The following is a 13,005-nucleotide window of genomic DNA, read 5'->3' as shown; positions in this document are numbered from 1 at the left end:
TCCGCTATCGCTTCCTCAAAATTTAGAGGAAATTTATGAGGATGCCGTATTAACGGCAACGCACTCGCTGCAGCGCGATGCGGGCCGATCCGACCGGGCGGCGAATTTACAAAGCCTACCGTGAAATATGCCAACATGGCCCACTTTTTTAGAATAATTTCAATTTTCGCAAAAATTTTCTATGGAAACGTTAATATATTATCTTAGCATATGTTTTTCTTAGATCGTGTGCAATTATTGTTGTAGCAAACCCTAAGCTTTTTTTGATGGTGGGCAATGTTGTGAAATAGAGATCGCTACAGTATTGGGTAATTTTGCCCACCATTCTAACTTTTGTTTAAAACAACCTTCCGTGGTATTAAAAGCATTAATTAAAATACTCTTCAAAGGTTATTTTATAACATATTATGAAATATCCTGTGTTTTAGCCATCATGCACAAACTATCACTTGAATTTTCACCATTTTTTGCCCGCGAAATCACACATGATATTCGACGATATACAACAAGTTGCCGATTTAAGTAAGCGACACACACAAAAGGCAGTGTTGTCAGACATATTAACTATTTTACACCAAATACTAATTACTAAGTGTAAAGCCATATTATGCCAAAGTATGAAGGTATTTTTTCAGACAGGAGAGTGTTTTCGTGTCTTGTTTTAATTTTTAATTTTAAAGGTTTTTAATTTTGATTATAATTTTCTATCATCCTCGTCCTCATCCACTTCCTCTTCCGCTTCCTCATCCGCATCCCCTAAATTTGCGTGTGAAAATTCCTCTTCCTCCTCCTCTTCCTCATAAGCACTTCCTCAACAACCCTAGTAACTATAATGGTACGTATAAATGAAATTCATTTTAAAATTTTAGCATAGACTAGCTTCCGCCCGCGACTCTGTCCGCGCGGAAAAATTAAGATTTATTTTTTTCTACGTATTTTTCCGGGATAAAAAGTATCCTATTTTATGCCCAGGATAATAAGGTATAATTATACCAAGTCTCATCGAAATCGAACCGTTAGTTTTCACGTGATACCTGAACATACAGACAGACAGACAAAAATTTTTTTAATCACATATTTAGGTTTGGTATCGATACAGAAACACCCGCTGCTATTTATTTTTTCAATATTTTCAATGTACAGAATTGACCCTTCTACAGATTTATTATATGTATAGATGTATAGATATAGATAATATAATATAAGTAGTTAGTTAATACTATATCTATGAATTATGTACCTGTAAGAATTTATAACAAAAGGTTCATCTATAGGTACTAATATTATAAAGCTGAAGAGTTTGTTTGTTTGAACACGCTAATCTCGGGAAATACTGATCCGATTTGAAAAATTCTTTCGGTGTTAGATAGCTCATTAGAAAGGCTAAAGTCTATATATCATCACGCTACGACCAACAGAAGCAGAGTCACGGGGGTGAAACTGCGCGGAGCAGCTACTATACAAATATATTGGGAAGGGAGCCAAACAAATCAGGTCAGCCACCTCATTTTTAGATATGGTCACCAACTCACCACCCCCGCACATAAACACTAGCAACACTGGTGGTGTTGTAGATGCAAATAAACAGGACAGAGAAAACGGAAAATACTACTTACAGATTATTAGGTATTAAGAGCGTGTTTGAAAGCTTGTGAATGTTGAAATACAGTGAAATTCTCTGTTCCGTTCATTTACGTAAGTATTTCCGTATTTGTAGGTTTTGACCGAAGTAGAGACAAGATAAATATTGTTTAAAAAGCTTAAAAGCTTTTAAGCTTTCACAAACAACATAATATGCCGGGCGTTCTTTTTAACATTAGTCGCTAGAAAAAAAAATACAATCATTCATAACTAATTACAGATTCTTGCGGCCAATTTTTTACAAGCAATCTGTCGTTAATCCATTGCATAAGTGATTGATAAAAAATATATATATCTAGGTAGGTCTGCTTTCGAGGCAACAGTGAGTATTGATATTCTGTCTAGTTTCAAACTACCCCCAAAATATTTAGTAACTTAATCGTCCCTCGTATAAAAATCCTAACACTTAACGGACGTATTGATTCATTCCCCATTTCCACATATTCCGTATATTATACCTATGTATATTCCATAGCGCCGGAATGGGTACGTCATCACCTTATCGAACGCACGACTTGCGAACATAAAATCGACCACTTGTCTTAAATTAGCAAGCGTATTGTAAATCAGGCGGGGCTAGCATTACGCCATTCAATTCTGAATAATTTCAATGGGAAATACTTTCTGTTGATAGATTTAAACTTCGATTATTATTAGTTATTACTGATATTTATGATATTACTTACCCATATCTTTAAAAACGTCGTTAAGAAGCATCTGAATTAATTAATCTTAAGCAGAAATTAAAAACAATTCTTTAGTTTAGGTTTATTTGCGGGCGGCGTATATCATCGGTAACTATACTGTGAGACGCAAGCTTAGTTGTACATCATGCCTGCTATTGATATAGCAATAGCAGGCAACTGCAATAAAATGAATCGTAATTCTAAAAATAAATAAAATAATGCATCCAGAAATTGCCCTTATTTATGGCTTTAGTATCAGGTGAGAAATTGTTTGTTATTTTTTCATTCCCTCACACTAGCTTGCCCTTAAGCAAGCTCCCTAAATTTTATGTGAATTTGCATACATATTCTGAAACAGGCACACATACAATCAAAATGGAACTTTAGTACCTATGGATCTTTTTCTTTCGATCTACAAGACAGTTACGTAATTGTAACATTTTCGCTCGATACATTTTTTATTCAAAAATTATGCCTTTATTAAGGATTATTACATTTTTTTAAAGATTTACTTGGACTTTATGTCTAAAATAAATGTTAACAGTAAGTAAATAGAGTTTACTATCGAATATCAAGATATTTTTTCTATAGATCAATTATTACTTTAGTTATAAACGAAATAAGAATTGTGACTTACTTTTCGAGCTCGAACGCGATCAAAGAGTGCATGCTATATTCAACTTTATTACGGCTGTATTAGCGTCTAGTACCGTAACCGGTCTCTCAGTGCCAGAAATGAAAAAGGGAGCCTCCTCTTAAACTCCGCCCCTTCTCATAGCAGCGAAAGCTGATTGGCTGAATATAGTTGTCATTTTCATCAGTTATTTCTAACAAATATTGACTGCATTTTATTTTATAAATGTCTAAAAAACTAAACAAAATTAATCTAGCTCTATCTAATAGCCGAATAAGTTGTTCTTTATTAAAATAGTTTTTTTTTTTCAATTTATGAATTGCAGTAGAATAATCATTAATGCAAGAAGATATAAATAAATAAGATTATTAGGATAATTCCCTTCACCAAAATGAATTTGAGTCTGGCAACAAAGTCATTGAAATTTGGCGCCACGCCCCCAAACGGTTCTGCGTGCCCAAAGCAATGACGCAATACGCGCTAATTTATTAAACTGGCAAAGATTTATAACTCCTAAGTCTCAATTTTATAAGCAATTGTTTTGAGTAAAATATAATCCTTCCTACGTAAGGTCATAATTTTCGCACAGCTCTAACTGCCAAAACAATATTAAAATGTGAATAAAATATCGATTTCAATACGTATTTTTATTTTTCCTCGTATTTACAACACAAATACATTTTATGGGTGATATTTATGATATTTATCGAATATTAATGTTCATCCAAATGTGAATACACTCTTCTTAATTTTTCCCGCTTATTTTTATTGGCGTGACGTTTTTCTTGCTTCCAGGGCTTGCTGACCATTTTATCAGTTGTCTGCGCTCCAGAAATCCTGAAAAGATATATACATTTCATATGCAATTTTCAATTCTGCACCTAGCAACAATAAACGATAACCGACTACACTCTACTTTATTGCACTATAAGTCACTCTAACTGAGTGAGGAATGCTAAATCCATGATATGAATCATCAATTCGGATGCCTTTGAACATTCCTCCAATATATAATTGTTTACAAACATTGAATTCATATCAAAAGGCACATTTTATTTCAAAATTCAATCATTACTTAACACCTTATATACAATTTTAAAACACCCTATATTTCATTAAATAGAGTGTAATGCCTACATAATACCACAGAATGTGCACATAATAATCCTCGAGATGAAAGAGACAGCGTTAAATATTATCAATTATATTTAAGGGGAACCTAAATAAACTTTTGAAATGGTCACCCTGGACCGGAGCCAAGCGTTAATTCATAAAATTTAACTAGTTTACGAGGAGACGGAGGGTTAACGATCGTGAAAATTGCTCAAAAGTATATTTGTGCGCAATAATTTGTCCAGTTCTAGAAATGTCCAGAGTTCCAGTACATTCCAGAGTTATTGTAAGTACTCACTGTCGGTTTAACCGCGCTTTTTGATATATAATGCTTATGTATTCTTCTTGTTTAGTTGAATTTTATATCCATTTAAATAATACAAATAAAAACGGCATTTTTATTATATCAATATTCATTCATACTTTTGCAATTTTAGCTTACAAATCCTAACTACTTTCTAAAAATTACTTACTTATTGAAAAATTTGTTTTCTTTTCAACACATATGCATGATATGGAACATCAATTAAAAGCTTTTACAGCGCATAATATAAAACCTATAATAACCGATTAATGTATTTTCTATTATATTTTTCAGTCTAGGTACGTGAAGCTTATCTTGATTATTCTCGAGGTACAACTCCCGTATAACACAACTAAAACGAAGCCAACAACAGAACAGATTGCATTTTTAACTTTAATCAAACTCAAAACAAAATTTCCCAAACTTTTCCGTTACCATCCAAAACTTATTTAATCCGGTAACCGAATTCTTCAGATCTCTATTTGTTTAGATATAGTTGAAGCTTGCTAAAGCGTAAACTCTAACGCATTTAGATTGAAAAACACTAACCACGTGTTTATAAAATAAACAACTTTAAGACTCACATATTCTTTGATACTTGCACATCTTTCAAACATACATTATTCTCAATGTTGTTACGCGAGAGAAATGCGTCCATTTCGGAAAATTTGGAAACGTTTTAAATATATTTATTGCCCATATTGTATCTCGTTACAAATTGCGTATAAATAAGTTGAAAGAATTGGGTTTATGAGATTAGACTACAGTTTTTTTACTAGATCTCCTCTTTAAAAGCTGTTTAGTTTTTACCGAACTAGTGATAAATGATTTCTATTTAATATGAAAAGTGTTTCTTATAGAAGACTAGTGGAATAAATAAAGTTTATGTAAACGCAATACCATTTCTTGGTGGACGTACTATAATGTACATACGTTGTAAATTATGAAGACAAATTACTTCTTTTGAGGCATTAAATTCTATTTCAGTATTAGCTTTACATATTCGGCGAAGTTTTCAGAGCATCATTGTGTTTTCTGTTATTAGTTGAAAATAATTTGCTCTCAATAGATATTTTATTGGATCCTAACTGTTTTTAATGAGAAAAATCGACCAATATACATTTAAAATACATTTTACTTCTTAGAAAAAGTTTCGGTAACATTCGAATAAGACAATTCTCTTCTTCTTACTTTTAAATATCTCGAAAGGTAACTCGAAAAATAATAAATTTAAGTCTCAATTCACAGCTAGAGTTAGAAATAATGAAACATTTTTAATAACTTACCCCAAAATAGGTTTCCCTTTAACATGCGCTCCACTTTTTTGCATCGAGAAGAATGCGTTGTCAATTTCAGTTGATTTGTTCAACCAACCCTGTTGATTAATTGATAAAACAATTTAAATATCAAAAAATTCAATGGTCACATATAAAATAAATAAATAATAAAAAGTTCCCAAGTTTCCAAAAAATACAATTAATGAATTATAAGTTTTCAAAAAATACAATTAGAGAATATCCTTCACAGTTTTTAGTTTGTATTAAATCTGTCCGTTTAAAGTGGGTCGAAATCGAGTCTAAAAGAGGTCGGTTACATACAAACAATAAAAGCGCGTTAAAGTTATTGAGAACAGAGAGTTTACTACTAATTAATGAATGGAAATTAATATAGAAATGATGTTCTTACACAACAATAGTTCCTACATAGTATAAAAAAAGTCGCTTTCTGTGTCCCTATGTCCCTTTGTATGCTTAAATCTTTAAAACTACGCAACGGATTTTGATGCGGTCTTTTAAGCTATTGCATAGCTTCTATCGCTGGCCTTGAGCGCGGGGACCGAATCGAGTAATTCCGTAACGAAAAAACCTCACGCTCCCCACTCCGACGGGCGGAGGTGTGGCTTGAAGGCATAGCATGCAATAGCTTTACCACGGCAGTCCCCGAGTGCCACACGTCTTTTTTTAACAGATAATATGTAGTATACAATTTATAAGGTTTTATACAAAGCGGGCGAAGCCGCGGGCAGTAAGCTAGTCATCAATATTTTATATGATTTGAAAAGAGCAGAATACAGAACATAGCTATAGCTGAATAAATAAATAATTCACTTTGAGTTTGAGTTTTATTTATCCCAGTACTTTCCTACATTCCCATCATTAAACCTTTCTCTATGCATTTCCCATTTTTAAATAGACTACATTAAAGAATACAAAATCACACCTTAATACCTAAACAGATTTGAATGTACAGTATAAAAAAGTATATTTAATAAGAATTTAATAAAAGATATATTTCTCATGAAAACATTATTTGTTTAGCCGTTTAGGACATAGAAATAACTGAGTATTTTTCACTCGATAAAATTAACGCGAAAGAAGATGAAAAATCAAAATTTTGCATCCTAAATAACACTAAGGCTGGTTGCAGAGCTTGACCGACCATCAGTGTGTACCGTCGGTCCTGACGATACGCATCAACAATGTGTATGATATGACATGCGAATGACAATACGCGTGCGTATGGTCGGTCTAGCTATGAACGGGTTTATGAATTTCCATACATATGACAAGCGCGAAAGACGTACGCACTGATGGTCGGTCAAGCTCTGCAACCAGCCTAAATGCAATGCACCTGGAATCAATGTGTTTCATTTATTTTCACCTCTTCGACAGAATAGATATCGTTTTTATACTTCTAGAAGCTCGTATTTATACTTCTAGGTATACACACACACATGGTAGAAAGACGCGGGTTCGAATCCCGATTTTTTCAATACTTTAATAAAAAAAATATATTTATAAAGCATTTGAATGCCATAAAACCAAAATATCAAATTAAATCTTTGAATCTTACCAAAGAAGTTTCTTTATCAAAGAAGATTTATCAAAGAAGTTAACTTCTGAAATGTGTGCTCGGCACGCTCTTTTTTTTAATATTCTTTTTCTTCAACTACCCACCTCAATCAAGATCTCTCCTACGCACATATACATACGGTAGCCTGGAAGTTTAGCCACCGTTTGTACATGCCTATCTATATTTTATGCTTTTTCTGTATTTGAATTTTCTTATGAGTGTGCAATAAAGTTTAAAATCACTACATAGTATAAAACAAAGTCGCTTTCTCTGTCCCTATGTCCATATTATGTATGCTTAAATCTTTAAAACTAAGCAAAGGATTTTGATGCGGTTTTTTTAACATGTAGATAGAGTGATTCAAGAGGAAGATTTTAGTATATAATTTATTAGGTTTTAGACAAAGCGGGCGAAGCCGCGGGCGCTAAGCTAGTAATTAAATAAATACCTCAACAGCCCTAGCCTCCCTCGGGGTGGGTTTTCTCGTCTCATTCTTCTTATCCTCTATCAATATTTCAACAGACGCAGGTTTAAAGCCAGGCGGCAACTGTTCCCAATGTAATCTACCACTTGCTGCATCTTTTAATAATAATCTAGCTGATCTGGATTGATCTGGCTGACCAGCCGCTGTCATGAAGCCTCTGTTGACTGGGGAAAGAGAAATATATTTAAAATATTGAAGAAAATTAAAAAAATTGGTTGTCTGTCTGTCGGTTTACTGACGATAGTTGAACGTGACAACGATTGTGCTTCTTTGTCGCTCGTTCCGCGCTCTCGCTTGCACTTCAAGCCTTACGGAACGCCTCAGAGCGAGGTAACGCCGCATGAGTCATGTTTTTTCGTGCGTGCAGCCGGCTCTATCGAATTATAAGACGTTGTCACGTCAAAAGTGTTCAAAAATTTTTGATAAAGTACACTTTTGTTACATATTTTTCGTCATTCTAAATAATAAGGGATTTACGATTTGGTGATTGATGATAGTATAATATAATGTATAAATATGTGCCTCCTGAGTAAGGTTGGAGTTATTGGTTGGCTTATTGTGCAAATTGAGAAACTGTCTAGCTATCTAATAAAATGAAATAATTTAATTATTGATCTAATTATAAAAACCAAAAAATTAATTATATACAAAGATTGAAATTTGAATTCTTCTGTAAATAAATTAGAACGATATTTTATTTATTAGATTATCTGCCTAAAATTATCAAATATACTAGTTCAGTAGTTAAAAAAAACTCACAAGCATGAGCAGTCAGAATCATCTTATATTCAAGATCGGTAGACTCATTTTCTGGCAATAGCAGTCCATATTTCTCTTCAAACGTGTGTTTACTGACCAATTGGCAGAGACGCGCCATTGCTGCGTCGTGAGCTCGCATCTAATTACGGAAATAATTTGTTTAAATGAATAAAATTAATATTAAATCATTTTTTGAAAAATTATGATAAAGGGTAGCATCTTCTGAATGAATTGCACAGATATAATAACACAAATAAAAGCCGGGTCCATTGCTGTTATTATAATAAATCATAATAGAAATAGGTACTCAAAAAAAAGGAAATTAAAAGACAATATTTCCGACAGAATTGTTTAATGCAAAATTGCCATTAAATAAAAATTAAATAGAAGAAATAAAAAAAATTACAGTAGTTAGACATACAATTGCTTTTTTTGGCATTCAATCATGACATTTTATAGGTCTTGAACAAAAATCATCATCAAAGACCCTTTAAAATATGTATTATCCTATTAAAACACAAACCTGGTCAATCGGCAACACAGCAGTGAGCAATAAATCGGGAGCTACAGCATACGCAGGCAACACTAACCCAGGACAGTCTAGTAACTCTATATCATTGTCTAGGATTAGTGACTGTATGTGCCTTGTGTGTCCGGGCATTGAACTAACACTAACCTGAAATAAAAATAGCCACATTTATAACAGAAAAATCCCTAATGTAATTGGAAAAAGTATAAAAAAATAGAATTTTTTTTTTGTGAGTTATATTGAAAACTTTGGTTAGTTACTAAACAAAAGGCACAATAACATAAAGATACAAAAATCATTGTTTTATAAACTAAAATAATCTATACCAATATTATAAAGCTGAAGAATTTGTTTGTTTTTTTGAACGCGCTAATCTCAGGAACTACTGGTCCAATTTGAAAAATTTCAGTCATATTTATCCCAAATTGCCCATTTATCGAGGAAGGCTTTATAGGCTACTAGCTTTCCACCCGCGGCATCGCCCGCGCAGTCAAAGAAAAACCCGCATAGTTCCCGTTCCCGTGGGATTTCCGGGATAAAAACTATCCTATGTCCTTTCTCGGGTATCAAAATATCTCTATACCAAATTTCATGCAAATTGGTTCAGTAGTTAAGGCGTGATTGAGTAACAGACAGACAGACAGACAGAGTTACTTTCGCATTTATAATATTAGTATGGATATATAAGCAATTTTATATCAGCTAAGACCAACAGGAGCGGAGCCACGCCAGTGAAAACGCAGTAAAGATATAAGTGCTTAAAGGGCTGGGCTATTAAACATGTAAAAATACTCACTTTCTTAGTCTGCATTAACACATTGACAGTACTAGATTTCCCCACATTAGGATAACCAATCATGCCCACAGTCAATCTAGGAGGATTCTTCAATTTATCCACTTTCATAGCCTTCAGAACCTCCAATAATTTATCCCTCCCAAATATTTCATGTGAATTACAAACATTGCCAACATTTGATTCAATATATTCACTAATACTTTCTAGTTTATCAATTTTTTCTGATTCTTTCACTTCAAAAGGCTCTATAGGTTTCTCTAATCTCAGATTTTCCATAACCTTATCTAACGCTATTTGAATTGCGTCTAGTTTATTAGCTGTGCTTGTAACGGCTTCATTTATAACTCCCAAATGTTTTTTGAATGTTTCTATGTCATCTTCTGTTTCTTTTATTTCATCTGGTTTTGTTTCTTCATCAGAAACATCATCATCATCAGAGATAGATTCTGTGCCAGAGTCAATATTGGTGTCTGGTTTTTCTATTTTCTCCTCCTCTGATATTTTCCTCTCTTTTGTTGTCTTTGCGGCTGAGAAAAATATTATTGATATGTTCTGAAAAAGAAAAAAAATGATGTTGCAGTTTTTTTTATAGTTTTTTTTAAATAGCAAATATTTAGTACTAATTGGATTTTAAAAACGTTGAAGGTAAGTACAAATTTTAGTGACCAAAGTTTAATTCTTATTAGCATTAAAAAAATGTAGAAGGTAAATGTGTTGAGTACCTCTTTTGTGAAGTATTCAGCCCAGCATTTTCGAACATATTCTGTAGTCAAATCAGCTTTGTTTAATAAAAGAATAATCTTGCACTTTTGTTCAGTTGCATATTTTTCTAGATCTAAACATCTGTAAAAGTAAGGAAAATGAAAATTAGCAACCCTATTGTTTTTTTTTTGTAAGTTAGAGTAAGGGCTGATTTTTCAATCCTTGGTTAAAATTTATCCATCCAGTAAAGTATTACACGAACATATTAAAATGTCACCTGTAAACTGTCAAATAAGGGCAAGTAAAACACATTTTTGAAATGGTAGTTTAATATGTTATTCGACGAATAAGTTTTACCCAAACATTGAAAAATCGGCCCTAAATTAAATTAATAAGTAAACTACTACTTTTACTGTATGCAATTGTACTTGTATGTCTTGTATTATGAGCTATGAATAAATTTTTGAACACAACATTACTTTTGAAATATGTCTTGTGTACTGTAATGTGGATAACCAAATTTCCGCTATTGTGTAGAATCTCTAAAATTGCAATCTATCTTTAAAATTGGAATTTATCTTGCAATACCTGAATAACAACGGATTCCTAGCATCCAAAAGAAGCAGTACCACATCAGACTTCTCGAGTGTCCTCCACAATTGCTTCCACAACTCAATATTCCGTTCATACGGTGTGACGGCCGCTCCGAGTGAAGCTTGCAATTCATTGAGGTGACGCCTCCAGTCCAGGAAGGAGTCCTTCTCTCTGCTTATTTGTTCCTCTGCTGTGATACCTGGGCGCCATGGTGGTCTAAATTGCATAGAACATAAGTAAAAGAAATATATTTATAATGTAGAAATTTTCAATTTCAAAATCTTTATAAAGTAAGTTTCAAGTGTATTTATAACATTTTGTATACAACTGGTTTTCCACCCCATTAGTCTGAAACTTAATAAATTATACTCCAAAACTTTCTTTGACAATCACTCTATCTTTTAAAAGAAACAGATGCAGATGGCAGAAAGCCACTTTGTTTTTTACTACAAAGTGATGCTCTAGAATCTTTTAATTTTGTTTTCTTTCTTTCGACTCGTAGAAAAAAACCTAACATAGAATCAATATGTTTTATAATCAAATATATTATGTGAATGAACAAACCTTCTTGGGACTGTTAATGGTTCATCAAAATCGGGTTGTGAAGTTTGCAGTTCCACAGCACTTGGAGCGGACTTGACGTATTTCACATTAAGCTTCTCTGCGATAAATTCTCGATTTGCTAATTCCGCTGTAGACAAAAATTCTTGTAGAGATGATTCCGCTGTGACTGATTGCAAGTTGAGTCTCCCCCATTCGTATCCATCATTAACTTCTGTTGTGTGCAGCTAAAAATACAATATTATAATCAATAATGTGTTTTTGGAAAAGACTTAATAACTTATAAGCGTAATAATACATACCATAGTATTATCTTCTACATGACGTCGATGTCGATTTTTAGCAAATCTATCTTTGATTAAGGAACGTCCAAGAGTATCCTTATTTTTCTTCCCCATTTGGAATGTCTGTGCGTATTTTTCTTTCTTTTAATCTTTTCTAATGAACACCTAATGAAACTTTAAGGTTATTTCGTTTACAAATAATCGTGCAAACTTATACATAGTTACTATACTCTTTGGTGCAAACATGCGCAAATTTACTATGACGTGACAAATGACATTTCCAGACCATATGACAAGAATGATGTTTTGGGTTTTTTTATTGTATCGTAGAATGCAATGTCTTTTCAAAACATATACAAATTCATAACTCAGTAGACCGCACGTTGACCTTCTAGATAGAAATATTAGGAAGTTGATTAACTTCCTAATATTTCTATCTTCTACTTCTATTATATTCAAACGTAGGTTATTTAAAATGAAAATGTGATCTTTGTGATGAAGTGGTTTGTATAGCTTAGATAGCTAAAAGTTTAAATCCTGTACGTCATTCCTTTATTTTATTTCACAGTGTATATAATTACAATATTATTTGCTCTGTCTATATAATTACACATTCATTTTCATTTTGCTATTCGACTAGTGACTCGACGAAACATTCGAGTTTCGAGACTTTCGACACGAGCCAGTATGTAATCTTTTTTATTACTTCTCAATTTTCATGACAAATAGCAAGTGCGCAGGTTACTCTATGGAGCGCAGTGCGTTGTTTACACAAAAGTGTTCGTTATTCGCCTAGCTCATAACCTCAATATTTGCGCGATTGTGTTAATGCACCACAATCAACGTTTTTTTCTTAATAAGAGTTTCCACCATTATGGTACGGTCAGAAACACGTTGGCACGACACGAAACGTGGCAAGTATGAAGCAGCCTGGCATGCAGCCCGGCAAGTAGCCCAGCAAGCAGCCCGTGCGCTTACGAGGGCCAAGCACGATATTCACATGCTCCCGAGCATGCCAGTCTGTGCAAACATAGGTGACGATCACAATAATTATTTGTGAGTGCA

The 13,005-nt window shown here is 33.2% G+C and overlaps 1 protein-coding gene across 1 annotated transcript; it reads right to left on the bottom strand.

Moving 5' to 3' along the window:
* Positions 1–3,593: 3,593 nt before the first annotated feature.
* LOC123694500 (large subunit GTPase 1 homolog) lies at positions 3,594–12,203 on the bottom strand. The gene is made up of 11 exons (XM_045639950.1): positions 12,184–12,203; positions 11,959–12,150; positions 11,660–11,883; positions 11,090–11,311; positions 10,522–10,642; positions 9,800–10,351; positions 8,998–9,150; positions 8,475–8,613; positions 7,680–7,879; positions 5,665–5,753; positions 3,594–3,798 (listed from the first exon to the last, which is right to left on the bottom strand). Exons 2-11 carry the CDS (start codon positions 12,052–12,054, stop codon positions 3,675–3,677), a joined length of 1,920 nt encoding a protein of 639 aa, XP_045495906.1. The 5' UTR covers positions 12,055–12,150; positions 12,184–12,203; the 3' UTR covers positions 3,594–3,674.
* Positions 12,204–13,005: the final 802 nt, after the last annotated feature.

This window comes from Colias croceus, chromosome 9 (genome assembly GCF_905220415.1).
Source record: "Colias croceus chromosome 9, ilColCroc2.1".
NCBI lineage: Eukaryota > Metazoa > Arthropoda > Insecta > Lepidoptera > Pieridae > Colias > Colias croceus.
This window is presented reverse-complemented; position numbering and strand designations above follow the sequence as displayed.